The sequence below is a fragment of the Bos grunniens genome, chromosome 17 (assembly GCF_055505025.1).
Source record: "Bos grunniens cultivar Pamir isolate PY7600 chromosome 17, Bosgru_T2T1.0, whole genome shotgun sequence".
Taxonomy (NCBI): domain Eukaryota; kingdom Metazoa; phylum Chordata; class Mammalia; order Artiodactyla; family Bovidae; genus Bos; species Bos grunniens.
The window spans coordinates 29,980,911-30,004,298 of record NC_141181.1 but is presented as its reverse complement, the minus strand read 5'-3'; the positions used below and the strand labels follow the sequence as shown (position 1 = coordinate 30,004,298).

Below are 23,388 nucleotides of genomic sequence, written 5' to 3'. Positions count from 1 at the left end.
CTGGCATTATACAAAAGTTCTATCTTCTCTATCTTGGTCAATGTTTAATATTATAGGACCTTAAAATATTTTTCACACTGGTACAGATTAGAAAATACCCTTTGATTGTCTTAACTTGCATTTCTCAAGGTCAGTGACACTGAACATATTTTTTTATTGTCTCTTTGCATTTCCTTGTTTGCCCTTCCAGTCTTTTAATGATTTTTTTTCCATCTAAGTCACTGCATGTGTGAGAATGTGCATGTGCATGAGATACATTTGTGAGTTCTGTATGTATGCTGGATATAATTCGTGTATTGTGCTTCTGATATCTTCTCTCAGTTTTTCTGTTTTCATTTCCTTTTTTCTTAAGAAAAGAAAAAAGTCTTTTGCTTAAATAGAAATATCGTTTCCTTCAAAAATCATATTTATGAAAATAAGTTGTTAGGGTGAAAACAAGTTGTCTTTTTTTTTTCTTTTGGAGTTTTGTATAGTATAAAACTCAGTTACCTTGGAACTTCCTGAATTTTTAACAGTACAGTTTTAGCAAAGGATCTCATTATCTTTGTAGCATGTTATTTTATTTATTAGAATATCTTCTAATAAGATACTATTATTATTATAATTATTATATCAGAGGATGAGATGGTTGGATGGCGTCACTGACTCAGTGGACATGAGTTTGAGGAAACTCACAGAGATAGTGATGGAAGCCATGATTGCTGCAGTTCATAGGGTTGGAAAGAGTCAGACATGACTTAGCGACTGAACAGCAACAACATAAGATGTCTTTTATGCCAGAGATTTTGACAAACTCCTATGTAATCTCTTCAGTTTCTATATTTCTGAAGAATGACCAGTTGCTAATAACTGATTACAAAGTGGAGTGGGGTGGTTACCACATTTTTATAAGGTAAGATGTTAATCATATTTGCAAATTGGAATGTATAAAAATATTTTTATTTTAAAAAAGGTTGGAGGCGTGAAAGAGAAAAGAGAGATGATCAAGATGAAGTTTCCAGTGTGAGAAGTGAGGGTGGTAATATCCGAGGCTCCTTTAGAGGCCGAGGACGAGGCCGAGGACGAGGAAGAGGCCGGGGCAGAGGAAATCCTCGATGTAAGACATGATTTTTGTTTTGTTAACTTAGATGAACATTGAAAAATGTACAGATCCTCTGTTTTTCCCACTATACCGTACAGTGTTTCAACTGATTTTTGTCTGATAATAAAGATGGTTTTGTATTTGTTAGCCCTTGAGAAACTTCACTTTGGATTTTTCTTTATAGTAACTGTTCTTTGTTTTTTTTCAATCTGTGATCATTTTTCTTTCTTTACTACTTCAAGTGAACTTTGAATATTCATATGGTTATCAAGAACATGATGAAAGGACTGATCAAGCATTTCAAACAGAGCTTAATGCCAGTATGATGTATTACTATGACGATGGTACAGGCGTTCAGGTGTATCCTGTGGAAGAAGCATTGCTCAAAGAGTATATTAAGCGCCAAATGTAAGTCATCAGAGGCTGAACAGATGGGGTAGGAAAATCTGTTATAATGTCAAACTTTAACATCATTGATAATGAATATAACACATTTTTCTAAGCTGTTTATTAGTAAAATTAGAGGATTTTAATAGTATTTTATATTTTATTTCTAGGAAATGTTAGCAAAGTATAGAGAGTATTTTAGAAAATTTATATTGGTTCATGTTGTTGTTTATATGACTCCTGCTTTCTCTACTGAGGTATTTCTCTGCTTACAAGGATATTAGTGAAAAAAGCATAATATGAATGATTAAATATAAGAATTTAAAAAGTGAAACTGTTAGTTGCTCCATCGTGTCTGACTCTCTGTGATTCCACGGACTATTGCCCGCCAAGCTTCTCTGTCCATGGGCTTCTCCAGGCAAGAATACTGGAGTGGGTTGTTGTTACCTTCTCTAGGGGATTTTCCTAACCCAGGGATCGAACCTGGGTCTCCTGCATTGCAGACAGACTCTTAACCATCTGAGCCACTGAGGAAACAAGTGTGTATATTTAAAATTGAACAAGTGAAATTTAGCTAATTTGCAAATAAATGTTTATATTAAAATTTGCAGATGAACATAAACGGCAAAAAATGGTTGCTGTCTTCTGACTTTTTTCACAATTGATTTCAGAATTCTGATTGTTTTTTAACTTTTAAGTTCTCTGTGACACATATTAAAAGGAGACTAATCTTTTTTAGTTCAGACTTTTTATAATAGTTGCTTTCTGAATATTGAAGTTGATGTTAGGAGAATATTGCTTGTTCTATTATCTTTAAGCAAGAAAAAAATAACCCTCTGTGTATTAGTATTGTGTAGGATGTTTTACATGTTTATATAGTGATTTGCATATTAATATAGATATTTACATATCTAATTTGCTAAAATTTCAACTTCTTTTTTTAAATTCTTATAAAGGGAAGGGAAAGGCTGTTTTTGAAAGGACATAGCAGTTTAAAAATATCTACTTTTATTTTAAAAAAGAAAATGAACCTTGGCCCATTACTAGAAAATAATTTTTGCATCAGCATCAGCTAGCCATCTTCCTCAGATTCCATCATGATGGATTTGATTGGGTTACAATATGAAGCAACATGTTTATTTTTTTCTTGCTTCTTTTGTTACAGTTGATGAAAACACTGAAGAAAAGGGCCTTTTTATGGGCAGAAAGTGCCTGGCATGTGGCTATCAACTTCAAATTATTATTCCTTTTTGTTTGTTCATTTGTTTGTTTTGGTAACTCTTGCTACCAGGTCCCTTCTGAGACCTGACAGTGGACAGGCAACTCCATGTCAGGATAACTGGCCTTCCAATGTGCTCATACAGGTGAGGGAGGAGAACAGCTACTTCAGTGTTGACAAAATTTCTGACCATGCAGTGTAGAATCCAGAGCTTCAAGGTGTAGGACATGATAATGTCCCCTAGGACAGTGGACAAAATGTCAGACACAGCACTGGGCATGGCTTCTTTTCTTGTCATTGTTTAGCAGCAGAGTTTTTGGCAGGTACTAGAGTGCCAAGTTTAGAATGGCTGTTTACTGTTATCATTCTCTGATTAGTGCACATCTAGATTTGAGGAGTCATGCTTTTTGACTTTGTGTCTTTAAGGTTTCTCATACATATACAGGCTTATTCACTCATTAGTGTTTAGATTTTTCTCTTTGAGAAGTTCCTGAAAAGCTTCTTGTACTTGTGGGATATTATGCTAAATATTTTTGAAGAGGCTTAACTGTATCATAGGTGTTTGAGTTCTTAAAATAATTTTAACTGAAAATGTGCATTAACTATTGGGAGATAGCCTCTTGGCATTCAGATATAAGTATGTTTGCAGCCCATTAAAAGTTTTAAAAAGTGTATACTGTAAGTACTAGTGATTTATGAGTTTATTTAGGTATTGTGTTCTTCAGAGTACTAGATTAAAAAAATTAATGGTTCAGAGAAGTTTTAAGTCTAAGAACATTTTTAACTCATGGTTAAATCAGATGTCTTAATGTCTGAAAATTTTCAAATTTAAACATATGTATTATGTGCGCACCACATGCCAGGCACTGTGAAAAGGGCTTTTGAGGTATAACAAAAATCAGAATGTTCATTTCTTCAAGACTTAGATTTTTTTCTTAATTTTCTTCAGTGTTTAAGGAGAGTAAATGATTTACCTAGTGCTACTGAGATGTTAGTTGTATTTCACTGATCTAAAGGAGCTTTGCACTTTGATAGTTGGAAAATATCAGTGTAAAAAAACAACTTGGGTATTTACATTTCTAAAATGAGATTTTTTTCTCATGCAGTGAAAGGTAGCTCAAAGCCAGCTTTCATTTATAGGTAATTATTTCTTCAAAATTAAGAATTTGACCTAAATACTTCAAGGGTATCTTTAGTCACCCAGTTGCCACCCTTTGAAAACTTGCTTTGTGATTTGGATATAGTGTAGGATTGTTAAACTGTAAGCCATATCATTTAATATCATATATTTCTTTTGTATTATTCTTTTCTACATTTCCCCCCATTTATCCTCTTGTTTTGTTTCTCTAGAATTTTGTTCTCATTTTTTAAAATATGCAAGCTGTAATTTAAACAAGTGTTTCTGAAATGCCATTATTAATATGTATTCTTCATATTATCTTTGTATGTTGGAACTTGTCGATCCCACAGCTTGTTCATTTATATCTCCCTCTCTACTTTCCTAGAGAGACAATTAAGGTGTGAAAGTTTGCTTCTATAGTTTTTTGCCTATGTTTATACTTCATGGTGTTATAGATGTTCTTTATTTAGCTATATTCTGTTCACTTTTAATGTCTTTTATAGTTCTCCCTCTCAAAGGGGAGGCTGAGGGTCTTGAATCATTCAAATATAAAATTGGGTGTGTGCATCTGTGTCCATATATTCACTCAGCTGTTACTAAACATTGTGCTGTATGCTAGACTTTGGACGTATTAAACAATGTCATTACCCTACCAGCTTAGAAAACACAGCAAACTAATCTACTCTGTAAACTTAATAAAAACTGCTTCTAATATACCATTATTCTCAGTGATGGGAAAAAGTTGGAAGGCAGTCTGTTGACATGTTTAACTTTGTTATTTAGTGTTTAAATGAAGCAAGTTAATGTGACTTTTTTTAAATTTTTTTTATTGAAGGATAATTGCTTTACAGAATTGTGTTGTTTTCTGTCAAACCTCAGCATGAATCAGCTATAGGTATACATATTACCCCTCCCTTTTGAACCTGTCTCCTGCCCCATCCCACCCCACTGGATTGATACAGAGCCCCAGTTTGAGTTTCCTGAGCCATACAGCAAATTCCCGTTGGCTATTTTACATATGGTTAATGTGGCTTTGAAATGAAACTTTCACTTAATTGACTCATTAGAAAGCTAATTATTTAACTGTTTTAAAGAATAACACTCTTTAATTGTTTATGCTTAGGTAAAGCTGATCTAAGTACAAGTTAGTTTTTGAGAAGATAGTATTCTAAATTTCTTTCTATTTGTGTAAGAGAATTTACTAACAGTAGGGTTTTACAGCTATTTATATTTACCCTATATTACAGTAAATGTGTATAATGTTACAATAAATCAAAATAGTTTTATAGCAGTTGATATCTTAAGCAATAGATATTTTAATTTCCAATCAAATAAATTGATGAAATTTATATTTACTTCTTTTTCTTTTCAGTGAGTATTACTTCAGTATAGAAAATTTGGAACGGGATTTCTTTCTTAGGAGAAAGATGGACGAGCAAGGTTTCTTGCCTATTTCCCTGATTGCTGGTTTCCACCGTGTTCAGGCTCTCACTACAAACCTTAATCTCATTTTGGAGGTAATTATTCATATACAGAACAGTCTGTACTTTCAGTTATGCTGTGAACCTAAAACTGCTCTAAATAAATCTATTAAATAATTTTAAGAAAAAAGTAAAAACATTCTTCCCTGGTAGCAGAGCTGGTAAAGAATTGGCCTGCAATGCTGGAGACCCCAGTTTAATTCCTGGATTTGGAAGATCCCCTGGAGAAAGGGTAGGCTACCCACTCCAGTATTCTTGGGCTTCTCTGGTTGCTCAGATGGTAAACAATCCGCCTAGAATGTGGGAGACCTAGGTTCGATCCCTGGATTAGGAAGATGCTCTGGAGGAGGGCATGGCAACCCACTCCTGTATTCTTGCTTGGAGAATCTCCATGGACAGAAGAGCTATAGCCTATAAGGTCGCAGAGGTGGACACAACTGAGTGACTAAGCACAGCACAGGAACCTAAGACTCTTGAGACTGTATCTCAAGGCTTTTTTGCCATTTTATAAAATCCAAATAAATGTTTAACCTTGGAAACCCCTCAAAGGATTACTGATGTTTCCACCTGTTTTTAACCCACCCTTCTTGGTTGGGTTGAACCCCAAAACAAACTTAAATATTCTTGGGTATTCTTGGTCCTTTAGTATTTAGATTGCTGTAAAAGAGCTTGTATTCTCATCATTAAAATTTTGAGAAATTTTCCTGTATACCGAGGGCTAATTTAAAATAGTTATTCCAGTTGTGTTCTCAAAGCTGTTATTAAATCTCTTGTCTGTTTTGTTGTAGAATGGTTTCAGCATTTTTGGTTTTCCGTTCTCTTCATATATTCATAATATTCGCCCTTTTTGCTATATAGTTTTCTGAATTTTGGCAGTCTTACACACTTGTGCCACCTGTGTAGCCAATCTTTCCTCATACATAGCCCCTTGGGACACTGATCTGATTTTTTTTTTGTCCCTCTAGTTTTGCCTTTTCTAGACTATCATGTAAATAAATTATACATCAATAGTTTGTAGCCTTTTGTTTCTGATTTGTTTGACTTAGCATAGTGCTTTTGAGATTCATTCTTGTTGTTTCATGTATCAGTAGTTTGTTCTTATTGTTGACTGGTATTTCATAGTAAGGATGCACTACATACAGTTCACTTGTTGATAGACATATAGATTGTTTCTGGTTTTTGGAGATTATGAATAAAGCATAGATCTAAATATTGAGGATTGTGATTGCTGGAATCTGTGGTAAGTGTATGTTTAACTATAGGAAGTTGCCAACCTATTGTCCAAAATGGATTTGACCATTTTGCATGCCACCATTTTGTATAAGAATTCCATTTACTTCTCATCAGCACATGGTATTCTCGGTTTTTTGAATAATAGTCGCAAAGAGTCAGACATGACTGAGCATGCTCAGATCGCTAAGCAAGCTCTAGCTCTGCAGTCATTTTCAGTGAAGTTATTGATTTCCTCCTTACCTCTGTAAGATTTCAATGAAGTTATCGATTTCCTCCCTGCCTCTGTAAGAATCTGGTTAATTCATTGCATCCTTTTTTGGTCTGTTCATATTCCCATTAAGTCCTTAATTTTTATATCACTGTCTACTTCTATTATAAAACTTACAGCAGTGGGGAAGGGATATTTTTAAAAGAACTTTTGCATTACTATTATGGTTAGCATTATTGATACGTAGTGGCTGATTTATAGTAAGAAATAAAACTGTTGTGAAACAGAAACACATAAGCATAATGATTTAGAACAGCATAGGTCTGTATTCATTTAACATTCATTATGTACCTACCACTTATTACAGTAGGAAAGATGTCTTTTTTTTCCTTTAGGAAGATAGGGCTTCATTAGGCTTTGTAGTCCTCATAGCTCTGGACTTCAAGCACTTCAGGCAGTGTTCTGAGATTTCTGTAAAGTGGAAATTGTTATAATACATACTTCATGGGGTTGTTATAAGTATGCAATGTGTAATGACAGTATCTGGCATACACCTTAAGCTCTAAATAAAAATATACTGTTGCTTTTATATCCTTCTATTTATACTCCTTTTAATCAGCTTTTTCCAATATGTATTTGAATATGCTCGTGTTAACTTTCTGAAAAAGCTATCAAAGGAAGCAAAATGTTCTTTATCTATTTCCCATATCTACCTTGGTTGAGAATGTCTACATAGCCACACTTACTGAATCTGTTTCCTCCTTTCCCATTCATTTTCACCATACTGAATTCTTTTTCTTTCTCTCTCTCTTTTTTTTTTTTTTCTTATTTACATATGTATGTTGTGTTTTGAATGCTCTTGCAGCATTGTCACTTAACAGTTATAGTACAATATTGTCTATAGTCATTGTACTGTGCATTATATTGCTGTCTTATTTACTACTACTTATAAGTAAGTAGTACTAAACAACATCAATCTTATCCCCTCATCCATTTCCTGGTAAGCATTTTCTTCTTTTTTTTTTTAAACAAGTTTCATTTTTTTAGATTCCACGTATAAGTGATATCATACAATACTTGTGTTTGTCTTTCTCTGCCTTTTTTATCTCACTTACCATAATGTGTTCAAAATTAATCCATGTTGTCAGAAACAGCAGGATATCCTCCTATCTCATGATTGAGTAGTATTCTATTGTGTATATATACCACATGGTTTTTATCCATTCATTTTTTAGAGGTCATTTAGGTTGTCTTCATATCATGGCTACTGTGAATAATGCTGCAGTACATTTGGGAGTGCATGTATCTCTTTGAATATTTTTCATTTTCTTTGGATATATACCTAGAAGTGAGTGGAATTGCTGGATCATGTGATTGATCCAGCTTATTGCATTCTTGATTGTTGCTCCAAAACTGAGCTATTTGTGTCTTCTTTTTTTGTTAGATTTAATTGATTCTGTCTCTGCATCTAGTCAGTTGTATTCAAGTTATTTAACGTCTTACATGCTAAAGTTTTCTCATTGTTAAAATACAACAAATAATTGCTTAAGCTATCATAGAGTATTTGGACTTAGAGGAGTAATTAATATAATAATCATAAAGTCCTTAGAACTGTGCTTGCTATTCTCATCTCAAACCTTGTTGCCCAAATTGGCTGACCTTGCGGTTCCACAAAATGTGTGCTGCTCTTTTCTTACTTCTTTGTCTTTGCACAGGCTAGTCTTTCTCTTAGTACCAGTCATAGGACCTGGACCTAGGGATATAACATCTATATGTTCCAGCATTGCTGGTTGCTCATAATAACAGGACCAAGTACAGAAAAAAAGGACCAAATACAGAAAAAACCTCAGAGACTCAGAAATAACTGACTCATTGTTTCAGAGCTCAAGATAACAAGATTTGGTTTTAGTAAAAATATGTTTTAACACTTGTTTTGTCTAGATCTTTTCCTTAATTTGTGTATGCTATGAATCTTTTAAGGCCTGAACAACAATTTTTCTCCTTTCTATTTTCTTTATTTTCTTGAATTTTTTCCCCTCAGTGGAGAATCCCCTGTGATTCAAGATTCAGTGGGTATATAGTGAAAAATTTCCTTCTCATCTTTCACCAACAGTGAGCTAGTTAAACCTTCCTTGGTGTGGCAAGTAGTGCTACGCCTTTTTATGTATTTTTCCTGAGATCATGCATGTTTTACTACATAATACTGTTTTGCTCCTTTAATAAAAACAGCATATATTGGGATATCATTCCATATAAAGAACTTTTAATTTTTTCTTGAAATTTTTTCTTTAAATTGTGACATAGCTTAAACACTGTAAATAAGAAATTATAAGATTAAGGATGACTTCTTTTCCCCTATGTATGTACTCATGTTAAGTATTAAGTTTAAGGAAGCTTGGCTTCCCTGATAGCTCAGTTGGTAAAAAATCCACCTGCAATGCAGGAGACCCTGGTTTGATTCCTGGGTTGGGAAGATCTGCTGGAGAAGGGATAGGCTACCTACTCCAGTATTCTTGGGCTTCCCTTGATAGCTCAGTTGGTAAAAAATCCACCTGCAATGCAGGAGGCCTGGGTTCGATCCCTGGGTTGGGAAGATCCCTTGGAGGAGGGAAAGGCTACCTACTCCAGTATTGTGGCCTGTAGAATTTCATGGACTGTATAGTCCATGGGGTCACAAAGAATTGGACACAACTGAGCGACTTTCTCTTTCTTTTCCCGTATATATGTACTCATGTTAAATATTAAGATTAAGGTAGAACATTTTCACCATCCCAGAGAGTGCACTTGTACCCTGTCCTAGTCAGAATCATTGCTCTCCTCAAACATAGCTGCTTTTCAGAGAGTTCCCTCACCTGTTTAAAATATTACATAAAGTATTTGAATTCTTTTATACCCGACTTTTGCTTATTATTTCTGTAAAGCTTATTGTTACGTGTGGCAGTTTATTTTCCATTCTGCAGTAATATTTAATTGTATCATTATGAATATACTATTTTGTCATGCTCCTATTAGTAGACATTTGGGTTCTTTACGGTATGAATATGTGACCGTTGTGAATGTTATTGTACATACTTTTGGATGGACATACACATTTATTGTCCTGTGAAATTGATAAGTAACAGGATATATATATGTGTGTGTGTGTGAGTGTGTGTATACAAATATATATATATATAGTATATGAGCTTAGCTTTTGTAAATACTGCTAAACATTTTTTCCAAAGTATTGAGCCCATTGAAACTATTGCCATTCAGAGTGTTTGTCTTCACATCCCAGTGAACACCACTGGTAGTCTTTTATTCAAAGTACTTTGAAAACCCATAGGGAAGTTTTAAGGAGATGTTTCTCTTTCTTTTTTAAATTCAGGTGTAATAAGTAATATGCTGTAAAATGCAGGACTCTTAGGTGTTCAGTTTGAGTTTTGAAAATTGTATAAGCCTGCTCCAAACAAGATATATCAATAGTTCATTATTCTAAAAACTTCCACAGTGGCCCTTTCCAGTCAGTTCCCCATCCTCTTGTCCTTTGCCCTGCCTAACCAAACCACTTTTGTGATTTCTGTTACCATAGATTTGTCTGTTATTTATGTTTGTATAGATGGACTTTTTCTGTCTCCTTTCTCTTTCATTTCTGGGTTTTTTTTTTTTTAATTTAATGTTATTTGAAGTATAGTTGATTACAGTGTATTTCTCCTGTACAGCAAAGTGATTCAGTTATACATATATATATGTATATCTTTTTCATGTTCTTTTCCATTATGGTTTATGACAGGATATTGAGCATAGTTCCTCATATTATACAATAGGACCTTGTTGTTTATCCATACATCTCTATATAATAGTTTGTATCTGTTGATCCCAAACTCCTAGTTCATCCCTCTTCCAACCCGGTCGGCAACCACAAGTCTGTTCTCTGTGAAGACAAGGGTTATTTTATGAAACTTTTGTTATATATAGACATACAGAGTTGCATATGGATGTATATCTCTGTGAGGTTCCAATGTAAGATGTTTTTCTAAAGGTCAAATCAAATTTTGAGACACTGGGGATCACTTCAGGAGGTGAAACACTAGGATTTGAAAGGGAAGATCCCAAAGGGGAGGCTGAGTATCAGACAGAGTAGAACACTGCCCTCTGGTGGATGGAAAAAGGCAGCACCAGACCTCAGAACTAACATCGTGGCATCTGGTCCCATCACTTCATGGCAAATAGATGGGGAAACAATGGAAACAGTGACAGACTTTATTTTTCTGGGCTCCAAAATCACTACAGATGGTGACTGGAGCCATGAAATTAAAAGACGCTTACTCCTTGGAAGGAAAGTTATGACCAGCCTAGACAGCATATTAAAAAGCAGAGACATTACTTTGGCAACAAAGGTCTGTCTAGTCAAAGCTATAGTTTTTCCAATAGTCATGTATGGATGTGAGAGTTGGACTGTGAAGAAGGCTGAGCGCCGAAGAATTGATGCTTTTGAAGTGTGGTGTTGGAGAAGACTCTTGAGAGTCCCTTGGAATGCAAGGAGATCCATCCAGTCCATCCTAAAGGAAATCCAATGAATATTCATTGGAAGGACTGATGCTAAAGCTGAAACTCCAATACTATAGCCACCTGATATAAACTGAACTGAAAACCTCAGGTATCAACAGGATCTGGGGTAAAGTTGTTTAGTCACTAAGTCATATGCGATTTTTTATGTGACCCCATGGACTGTAGCCCGACCAGGCTCCTCTGTCCATGGGATTTCCCAGGCAGGAGTACTGGAGTAGGTTGTCATTTCCTTCTCCATCATTTATAGTTTTTAAAATTCATCCGTGTTGTTGCAAGATCTGGATGCTTGGTCCACTGCTTTGCTACCAGAGTGTCATTGCTTCCAGATGGTTCAGTGGACAAAACTAGGAAAATATATTAAAAAAAAAAAAAAAAAAACCATACATGTATCACAAATTCAAAACCCTATTTGGGACTTCCCTGGCAGTCCAGTAGTTAAGACTGTGTGCTCCTAATGCAGGGGACTTGAGTTTGATACCTGGTCAGGAACTAAGATCCCACATCCTGCAAGCTGCCTGGTACAGCCAAAGATTAATAGTAATAAGATAAAATACAAGGATGAGTAAGAAAAAAGAAATAATAAAAAGAGATTCTTCTTTATTTCCTTCATTCCATATTTCAGACTCTCTTCTCTTTCAGTGATTATCCTGATTCTCATCAAGAGTTTGTTTTTAAAAATTTCAATACTAACTTTATTAATGTCCAATTACAGAAAATATAACTTGAAAAGTAAGCATGATGCTAATATTAAGGTATACAAGTGTAAGATACTTAAAGTAATAAATATAATGTGTTCTCCAACTAAAATACAGTGAGTTTTAAATCTTTATGTTAACACTTTGTATGTTGAGTTTTTATAACTTGTCTTTTTTCCTTGTCTCTAAAGGTGAGTACCCTTGAATTCAGTTAAGATTCAAATTAGTAAGACTCTAATTTTTATTTTGAAGAAATTTTCTTATAGTTTTATTTTGTCCTTAAATTATACCATGTTTATTTATTTATTTATTTTTTGAAGTTTATTTTTGAGAGCCAGCATATCCTAGGGGCTAAGAGTTGTCATATTCAGTTCAGTTCAGTTCATTCGCTCAATCATGTCCGACTCTTTGCGATCCCAGCATTAGGGTCTTTTCAAATGAGTTGGCTCTTTGCATCAGGTGGCCAAAGTATTGGAGTTTCAGCTTCAAAGTCAGTCCTTCCAATGAACACCCAGGACTGATCTCCTTTAGGATGGGCTGGGTGGATCTCCTTGCAGTCCAAGGGACTCTCCAGAGTCTTTTCCAACACCACAGTTCAAAAACATCAATTCTTTGGTGCTCAGCTTTCTTTATAGTCCAACTGTCACACCCATACATGACCACTGGAAAAACCATAGCCTTGACCAGACGTGACAAAGTAATGTCTCTGCTTTTTAATATGCTGTGTATGTTGGTCATAACTTTCCTTCCAAGGAGTAAGCGTCTTTTAATTTCATGGCTGCAATCACCATCTGCAGTGATTTTGGAGCCCATAAAAATAAAGTCAGCCACCGTTTCCACTGTTGACCCATCTATTTTCCATGAAGTGATGGGACCAGATGCCACGATCTTCATTTTCTGAATGTTGAGCTTTAAGCCAACTTGTTCACTGTCCTCTTTCACTTTCATCAAGAGGCTCTTTAGTTCTTCTTCACCATCTGTGTGGATTACAATAAACTGTGGAAAATTCTTCAAGAGATGGGAATACCAGACCACCTGACCTGCCTCTTGAGAAACCTGTATGCAGTCAGGAAGCACCAGTTAGAAATGGACATGGAACAACAGACTGGTTCCAATAGGAAAAGGAGTACGTCAAGGCTGTATATTGTCACCCTGCTTATTTAACTTATATGCAGAGTACATCATGAGAAATGCTGGGCTGGATAAAGCACAAGCTAGAATCAAGATTGCTGGGAGAAATATCAGTAACCTCAGATATGCAGATGACACCACCCTTATAGCAGAAAGCAAAGAACTAACCTCCTGATGAAAGTGAAAGAGGAGAGTGAAAATGTTGGCTTAAAACTCAACATGGGGGACAGATAATAGTTTGACCTGGTATTGCCTCATTCTAAGTCTATGACCTTTATCAAGTTACCCTACTTTATTTCTTTGAGCCTCAATTTCTTATCTATGAATCCCACCTTATATTTACAAGGTGTTACGAGGAATCTCTGCATATGTGTGTTTATTATTCAATAATGGTGGGATTTATTATAGTAATTAGGTATATTGCTTAAATTTTACCTGGTGATATTAAGGAAAACAAAAGGAAATATTAACAGGAAAGGAGAAAATTGACAATAAAATTATAGTTGAACCTAATTGAAAATACTCCTGAATTGAAAATTTTTCACAATTAGGATAATGTGCTACATGCTAAATCAGGATATTTCATACTGTGCAGGAGCAAATGATTTAAAATTTTTTTCTGTTCATGGATATTTTTAAAAACATGATACTATATGCTGATTTCAGACTTAAATTAGAAATACAGGGTGTACAGTTAAATTTTTGAGTGAAATTGCTTTAATAATTAAAATACCTATTTATAGGCATTGAAAGATAGCACAGAAGTGGAAATTGTGGATGAGAAAATGAGAAAAAAGATAGAACCAGAAAAATGGCCGATTCCAGGCCCTGTTCCACGGAGTGTGCCACAAACAGACTTCTCTCAACTGATTGATTGCCCAGAATTTGTACCAGGGCAAGCGTTTGGTTCACATACAGGTAACAACTTTTCTTCTAGAGCAAACAGCATTAACAGTGGGGTATTTACTCCAATTTACCTATCTTTGTAAAAGTTTATTTAGACTCAGTAGAAAATTATAGATAATTTAATGTTTTGATGCTTCATATTTTATTAATAATGCCTCCCACAGAAAGCTGTAAGTTAAATAGGGATTTAGGAATTATGGGAAGTGCTCTGCTCTATTTATTCTTATTTGTATACTTTGTCATGTTTGGATTTTTTTCCTATCTTAATTTTACTAAATGGTTATAGATATATTCTGCTTGTTTCCCTTTGTAAGATTGGAATAGTCTAAAAGTCTTACACTCAAGAGTGGGGGTAGCCTTCCTTTAATTTTTTTTCCAATGTACTTCAACTTGGTCTTGAAATCATAAGATGACCTATATTCTAAAGCAGAATTGGGGATCTCTTATGAAATTATTATAATTATATGTTAAAGAATTGGTGGTATTTAGAATTTCCCAAAATTGCTTTAATGTTAAAAATTTTTTCCTGGATCATTTTTAAGACATTCCCTCTTGGGAAAAAAATATGTGTGCTTAAACTTTTTTCAGTCAGGGTGATGATCTACTGATGCTCTTGGATGTCATTTCATCGGAATATGCAGAGGAATAGGTGACTCAATGAAATATCATTATAAATATTGGAACAAATCGTGCTGCAGAAATGAAAGCGACCAGACTTCTCTCCAAGACTTTCTACTTCCACTCCTTGTGGAGGAGATTGGGCCAACACTACAATGGAGATAACACCTTTGTGATGATGATGACAGACCCGAGAACTGCTGTTGTTTTTAATAGGAGCTGCCCATTTGCTTGTAATTAGCCTGAGCTGCATGTGCAGTTTATTCACGGTGGGAAAGTTAATTATCATTCTGGAAATATTGCAAGATTCTGTCTTTTCTTTCCATACTTCTGTACTTGTGTCCAGATCAATAAAGCAGAAATAGGCTTGAGTGGAATTTCCCAGTTTGTTAAATCCTTTGCTGTTTTCAGTATAGTGTACATTGTGTAACTCACCTATTGTCATAATATTTCACACGGACTATGAGATTTATTAATGTGGACTATTAAGGATAAGAAACCTTAAGAAATGAACAAGTGTATTTTTTTTTCTCTTTGAAATCTATTTTTGATATACCATTATAGAGACCTGCCATCAATAAAGCACTGATGGACAGTCTCACAGATATTTTTATTGAGCATTTCTTTGATTGTTAGCCCTCTGTGCCTCTCTGCCTAGAAAGCAATTTGGGCAGGTGTTTTAAAAGTTTGAGAACTTCAAGTGACAGTTTTTTAGGTTTTTAAAAAAAATATGATGTCTGATTGTATAAGATAGATTAATTTATTGTATAAACCTGGGGTCCAAGATGATATATTTAACCTTATGAACAGGCATTAGGTCAGTTGTAAAACAGAAACAGGGTAGGTAAGATAGTCAAGTTGGTGATGCCTGTCCATTAATCATTTATGCATTGTTAATAAAATTACAAGAATAAAATCAATGTTTGTACATTTTTGTGTTTCTTTGAATATATACTTATTTACATGCACGTACGTATTGTCTGAATCAAGTCAATCTGTATAGTTACCCAAAGCTATGATTCAAGGTGGATAAAGATGTCATGAAATAGATATCATGAAATATATATGGTAATTTATCTCTGAAAAGTCATGTTGTCAGTTTTCAACTAGGAAAAAAAATTTTTTTTCTAGGTTTTGCAAATTGGAACCTATTAAGTGTCTCAAAGTAGTGTCTAATTTTTGTCCACGACTAAGTGGTATTAATTTTTTGGGGGTCACATCCCATGGCTTGTTGAGATCTTAGTTCCCCAACCAGGATTTGAATCTGTGAATGAAAGTGCAGAGTCCTAACCACTGCAGAGCCAATGAGTTCCTATAAACAAGTTTAATGTCAAATAATCCAAGTCATACTCAAACTCATTTGATCTTGGAAGATTAGGGTTTTACTGTTAAATGGGCTTCCCAGGTAAGGGCATGGCAGTCCACTGCAGTATTTTTGCCTGGAGAATCCCATGGACAGAGGAGTCTGGGCCACAGTCATAGGGTCACACAGAGTCAGACACAACTGAAGCGACTTAGCATACACACATTATTATTAAAATTTATACACACATAGTTTGAAGTCTTTTCTCTGTAAAAGATATAGTAAATCATATAGAACATATGTTTAGTTTGTATAGTGAACACCCTTTAAAAACTATCAAAGACTCTGGTTAAGTTTTCTTAACCAAATTCTTTAATGTCGTTTACCTTATGAGCACATGAGTTGTGAATATTGTGAAATATATAACTTCATAGCAAAAACATTACTCAAGCTTAAAGAGCATTTAGAGATGATTAAATTACATAGGTTTTTACAGGTTTTCTTCAATTTCTGTGTTAAAAATAGTACATAACTGATTTCTCTGCCTTGTGCCAGATACTGTTCTAATATATACATGAACTCTGCATACTAATTTAGTTAATTCTCCCAGTTACTAGAGTGCTGGTTCTTAATCTACTTTTAATTCACTGCATGAATAGAAACAATTCATGGCACCAGTAATAGAGTTCTCTGAAGTTAATGTTTTTCCCATTTTGTACAACTTTCAATGTTAATACTAACAGTCCAGATCTTTTCACTCAAACTAGTTTTTTGGATTCAATTAATTTGTACCATTAAGTTGTAGAACAGCAGTGTCCAATAGAAATACTTAGTTTGCTACACATGTAATCCTAATAATTTAAATAGTATTAAAAGCTGTAAAACATGAAATTAATTTTAATATATCCAAATGTTAGAACATTAAAAATTATGGACCAATGTTATTTTTGTGCCAAGTCTTTGAAATCTGCTGCATATTTTATAGTTATATCCTGAGCACATTTCAGGAGTAGCCACATTCCCAGTGCTCCGTACCTCCATGTAGCTAGTGGCTATTGTGTTGAACAATGCAGTTTTAGAGCCTTTTTTGTTATGAAATAATATGCTTCTTTTTAAAGCAATATAGCAATTTGGTGGTTGAATCTTGGATCTAACCGTGTCCATGGAAACGATAATAAATCCATCTAATTGTAGTATGTAGTAGATGAACGTAAAATCTTGAAATACTCTTCTCAAACTCCTGGCATGTGCCCTTGCATTTTCATTTAGTAAACTAAAAGGATTGTTGGTATTCATTTATTCAACTTTCTCTATGTAATATTCTACTTTGCAGTATTTTCAAGGAATTGGCTTTGAGGAGTAAATAACGCTTAGAAGTTTACGGTATAAATTTGTTTCTGAAACACGTTTTGTCCAAAGCAAGTGCATAATGCATTATAACTTAATATTCTTTCACTTTTGAAAAAAAATTTTATAAAGGAAATTATGATTTGTATTTTATAAAGTATATAATTACTTTCATTAAAATTGTGGAGAAAGGCATTTTAAATTCCAGCAGAATTGTAAAATATTCTAACTAAATATTATTGCCAGTGCAGTGCACTTTAATGATGTGACACATTATGCTTTTTACAGTATTCAGTTTACTGGATTTAAGTAAACCTTATTAGGAAAAGGAGAAAAGGCTGTCTTAGTGTAGATTCTAGTAGAACCAATGACATTTTATTTGCTTAGCATTTTTTAAGATTCCTTAATTTCATTGCAGTTTATGAACCTAAGATTTCACAGAGAATTGACTGAAATAAATGTGTTGTCATAATTAATAAATGACTGGCATTGATGTTCTTGACAGGTTTGAATGAATGTGTCTCTGTAGGGGTTGATAACATTGCTGCTGTTATTCATTGGCTTCATTCTACATCTTACAGAGCCCTTTCGTTTTGAATATCATTGAAAGGTTATAATTGAGATTGATTTATCATGTTTTTGTGAAGAAAAAAAATAATCAAGCCCAAGTAAAGAAAAAATGTGCTTTATAAGTAAGTAAACCATTATTTTAACTATAGAACTAACTTAAAATTTTAGAGTCTGCCCCAAATTCTCCAAGAATTGGAAGTCCACTGACCCCAAAGAAAAATGCAGAAACAAGTAATCTTCAAGGAATGTCTAGAGGTTTATCTACCAGTTTGCCCAACTTGGACTCAGAACCTTGGATAGAAGTAAAAAAGAGACATCATCCATCCCCAGTGAAACTGAAGGTAAGTTGTTATGACCCAAGTGAAGTTTGTATTCTATATTCTGAGTGGCTTGTAAGGCCACTGTTTTTGAGATACATATATAAAATTTGGTAAAGTTTAAAACAATGGTAAAATTTGGAACCATTGCCCTTCAGTAAAAACTTACAGGTTACTAAGTTGAAAATAATTGTATCAATTTTAAAAAATTATCTTTTTTCTGAGTATGATTTTTAAAATATTCTGCTTTAATCTTTTTACTTGAAATTTGTTTGAATACATTTCAGTTTTTTTAAAGATGACAACATTTTTCTAAATTCTGAATTTATAACTTTGCCACATTATATGTAACCTTAATTATAGAATTATTTTACATATAATTATTTGTAGAGAATACATGTCTGGTTTGTTTATGTTTTGGTGATTTTACAGTAAGAAAGGAAAATAATAAATTTCTTGGGGGCACACAAAGAAGTGAGATGATGGTAGTTAGGGAACTATATGAGAGTTTCTTGCAATAGAACTGCTGTATTTTTGGCTGATGGTTGGTTGGATATGTGAACTTGAAATGTGATGAAAAATGGCTCTGATATAAGCTACAAACACAAATGAGTACAAATAAAATGGAAATCCTAGTAAGGTTGATAGGTAACATCAATGTTTATCTTGTGGTAGTCTGCTATAGTTTTACAGTATGTTAACTTTGGGAGAAAGGGGGTAAAAAATGCACGAGATTTCTGTTTTCTTTCTTTCTTTTTGGCTGCGCTGTGTGGCATGTGGAATCTTAGTTCCTTGACCATGGATCAAACCCACAACCCATGCATTGGAAGTGCTGGACTACCAGGGAAGTCCTCAAGATTTCTATTTCTTATAACTATATGTGAATGTACAATTAACTCAAAGTAAAAAAGCTTACTGAAAATAAACTTGGTAATAGTGCCACTAAAATAATTCAAATATTCAAAGTAAGCTCTAAAAGGAAGAGGTCACAAAAAATAACAGACCCAAATGTAGGAAGACTGAAGAAGGCTATCATTAATGTTAAAGATTACTACGGTAGGGCTCTTTATTCCTAAGATTAAAGTGTGAACAAAGAAAGTATGAAGGACTTAAGGGTGTTTCTTCATTGGAGGAATGAAAAGGATGTTGATATTTCACCTCAGCATAGGATGTTTTGCAATGTCTGGAGACAGTTTTTGGTTATTAAAACTGAAAGTGCTACTGCATCTTATGAGTGTGAAGGCCAGGGATGCTATTCAATATCCTGTAGTGCATAGGACACCTCCACCTCCACCACACATCCTAAAGAATTATGAAGCCCAACATGTCATTAATGCTGAGTTTGAAGCCCTAATCCAAGATAACTTTGTACTTACTTATATGCCATTAAAAAAAAAAAATTGGAATACATTTAATTTACAATGTTGTGTTAGCTTCAAGAGTACAGCAGAGTGGTTCAGTTTTATATATATATATATATATATATTCTTTTTCAGATTTTTTTCCCATTATAGGTTATTACAAGATACTGAATATAGTTTCCAGTGCTATGCAGTAGGACCTTGTTGTTTATCTATTTTATACGTGTGTGTACATGTGCTTACTTAGTCCCATGGAATTTTACAGGCAAGAATAAGAGTAGGTTCCCATTTCCTACTCCATGGAGGAGGTCTTTCCAACCCAGGGATTGAACCTTTGTTTCTTGTTCCTCCTGCACTGGCAGGTGAATTCTTTACCACTGTGCCACCTATAGTATTGTGTATGTTGATACTCAAATTCTAATTTATCCCACTCCAACTCCCACTGTCCCCTGTGGTAACCATAAGTTTTTTATGTCTGTTAGTCTTTTCTGTCTTGAAAAGATAGCTTTTAAATTAGCAATGGTGGTTACACTCAGCATACTTAAGGTTTTCTTCCTTGGGTTATTTTAAAAGCCTAAGGCAGCTTCTCAAAATAAGATTTTTTTAATTAATTTAATTGAAGACTAATTACTTTATAACATTGTGGTGGTTTTAGCCATACATTGATATGAACCAGTCATGGGTATACATGTGTCACCCCATCCCAAACCCCCTTCCAACCTCCCTCCCCATCCCATCCCTCTGGGTCATCCCAGTGCACAGGCTTTGAGTGCCCTGTTCCATGCATCAAGCTTGGACTGGTCATCTATTTCACATATGGTAATATACATGTTTCAATGCTATTCTCTCAAATCAAATCATCCCACCTTCAGCTTCTCCCACAGAGTCCAAAGTCTGTTCTTTATATCTGTGTCTCTTTTGCTGTTTTGCACATAGGGTCGTCGTTACCATCTTTCTAAATTCCATATACATGCGTTAATATATTGGTGTTTTTCTTTCTGACTTACTTCACTCTGTATTATAGGCTCCAGTTTCATCTACCTCATTAGAACTGATTCAAATGTGTTCTTTTTGATAACTGAGTAATATGCCATTGTGTATATGTACCACAACTTTCTTTTCCATTCATTTGCCAGTGGACATCTAGGTTCTTTCCATGTCCTAGCTATTATAAACAGCGCTGCAATGAACATTGGGGTACACGTGTCTCTTTCAATTCTCTTTGGTGTGTGTGCCCAGCAGTGGGATTGCTGGGTCGTATGGCAGTTCTATTTCCAGTTTTTTAAGGAATCTCCAAACTGTTCTCCATAGTGGCTATACTAGTTTGCATTCCCATCAACAGTGTAAGAGGGTTCCCTTTTTTCCATGCTCTCTCCAGCATTTATTGTTGGTAGACTTTTTGATAGCAGCCATTCTGACTGGCGTGAGATGGTACCTCATTGTGGTTTTGATTTGCATTTCTCTGATAATGAGTGATGTTGAGCATCTTCTTATATGTTAGCCATCTGTATGTCTTCTTTGGAGAAATGTCTATTTAGTTCTTTGGCCCACTTTTTGATTGGGTCATTTATTTTTCTGGTATTGAGCTGTATGACCTGCTTGTATATTTTTGAGATTAATTCTTTGTCAGTTTTGTTTGCTGTTATTTTCTCCCATTCTGAAGGCTGTCTTTTTCACCTTGCTAATAGTTTCCTTTTTTGTGCAAAAGCTTTTAAGCTTAATTAGGTCCAATTTGTTTATTTTTGTTTTTATTTCTATTACTCTGGGAGGTGTGTCATAGAGGATCTTGCTGTGATTTATGTCTGTGAGTGTTCTGCCTATGTTCTCCTCTAGGAGTTTTATAGTTTCTGGTCTTACGTTTAGACCTTTAATCCATTTTGAGTTTATTTTTGTGTATGGTGTTAGAAAGTGTTGTAGTTTCATTCTTTTACAGGTGGTTGACCAGTTTTCCCAGCACCACTTGTTAAAGAGATTGTCTTTTCTCCATTGTATATCAAAAAGAGATTTTCTGAAGATCCTGATTAATTTCTGTATTTGTCATGGCAAATCTGGATAACTTGGGTGGATCATATCCTGGACTCATTGACAAAAATTTGTACCATATTTCATTTATTCCAAGATCTACATTTTTTCCTCCACATTAAAAAACTCTTTAACCCCTACTTTTTTTGTCTCTTCCTCATAAATTATAAAAAATTTATATATAAAATATAAATTTATATATAACTGATACCAAATAACAAAAGACTCTCTCCTTGCTTTATCATTATTAACAGTTTGGTGTTTTTCTAAGACTTTTTTCATGTTTTTGCAAATGTGAATAATAGGATATGTAGTTTTGTGTTTAATTATATTCACAGAGTGTTAAAACTTCCTTTTTTAAAAAAGTAAAAACTTCTATTTACTAGAATGTTGGCTCCATCAGGGCAGAATTGCTGTCATATTTATTGTTATAATCTCCTACCTACAACAGTACCCAGTTCACGTGAGGATCCAGATAATTATTGACCGAATGAATGAATATAGATTCACATGAATAGGAATTCTGGAGAGAACAATTGTCTTATTCTAGAAATAGGTGAATTAGCATTTACTGAAGGATAAGGATTGATCAGAGCATGGCATTAGAAGATGAGAACATTGAAAAATCTATTTCTTTGTGTTGAGAGTTTGAAAATCTAGATTGTTAGATTTTAGAGAATCTAAAATCTACAAATTTGGACTTTATATATGTCACCCAACAGTAAGCTATTTTACATTTTTCATGAGGGTGGAAATTCAATAATTCGGCGAGTGTTAGTGAATTTAACATGAAATTTTGAGGTAAAAAGATTGAGAATAGGGAGGATCATTGAATCTGGAAGTCCGAAGACCTTATTTTTTCTGGGAATAGCTCTGAAGTCCAGTGGTTAGGGCTCTGCGCTTTCATTGCTGGGGGCTTGGGTTTGAACCCTAGTCTGGCAACTAGGATCCCACATGATGTGCTACAAGACTACCTTGGTTGTCTAGTTCATACTCATAGACTAATTTTGAGTTTGTGAAGCAACAATGTCACATTTATAGGCCTTTTCTTCCCTCATCTGTAAAATAAGTTGGTATGCTGTAATGAATGTGCTAAGGATCATGCTAATTTTAGAGGAGTTTTTAGTATAATCTTTCTTTTATTCAGTTTTGTGGGTTTTTTTAGTCTTGAACTTAGTATTTAGCAATTGCTTACTATTTATTGGGCCAGAATAATACTGGCATGATTTTCTTTTACCAATTTGACTGTTAATCCAGTTATTGAACAGTCTTGATATTACTTACATTAACATTGTTATACAACATTTATTATAAAAGTGATAATATTTTTACATAAAATACCAATTCCTTCCTCTAGGAACCACCATCTCTTCCTGAAGAGGCATCAAATCAACTATATCTTCCAGATGAACAAGAACAAGAAGAACTTGATTTTTTCTTTGATGAAGAGATGGAACAAATAGAAGGTCAAAAAAACACATTTACTGATTGGTCTGATAATGATTCAGATTATGAAATTGATGATCAAGATTTAAATAAGATTTTGATTGTAACTCAGACACCTCCTTACATGAGAAAACATCCTGGAGGAGATCGAACAGGTTACCACATGTCTCAGGCAAAAATTACATCTGAACTTGCTAAAGTTATCAACGATGGTTTATATTATTATGAGCAGGATCTGTGGATGGAAGAATATGAAAACAAACACACAGCCATAAAGGTAATTGTTTATAGTCAACATCTTTCTATTGATACTTTGTTTTGATTGCATGTTGCTGCTTAGGTTTTCCTAAACTTGAGACCTTATTTTATGAAATTTTGAGTATAAATAAATT

At 34.2% G+C, this 23,388-nt stretch overlaps 1 protein-coding gene across 25 annotated transcripts in view; it reads left to right on the top strand.

The window, feature by feature from the left end:
• Window positions 1-23,388, top strand: part of LARP1B (La ribonucleoprotein 1B) — a 137,064-nt gene that overhangs the window by 18,503 nt on the left and 95,173 nt on the right. For 21 of the 25 annotated variants that reach the window (XR_015144290.1, XR_015144289.1, XR_015144288.1 and 18 more), the window contains 6 exons: window positions 953-1,096; window positions 1,324-1,489; window positions 5,180-5,324; window positions 13,850-14,024; window positions 18,019-18,191; window positions 22,908-23,273. Coding sequence is in view for 14 of the 25 variants with exons in the window: in XM_086346765.1 (XP_086202891.1) it covers window positions 953-1,096; window positions 1,324-1,489; window positions 5,180-5,324; window positions 13,850-14,024; window positions 18,019-18,191; window positions 22,908-23,273 (1,169 nt within the window). In the remaining 11 variants the exon portion in view is untranslated. Of the gene's footprint in view, window positions 1-952; window positions 1,097-1,323; window positions 1,490-5,179; window positions 5,325-13,849; window positions 14,025-14,600; window positions 15,551-18,018; window positions 18,192-22,907; window positions 23,274-23,388 lie in introns of those variants that run through there. The other 4 variants (XM_086346771.1, XM_086346770.1, XM_086346769.1 and 1 more) reach the window with 1 other exon arrangement.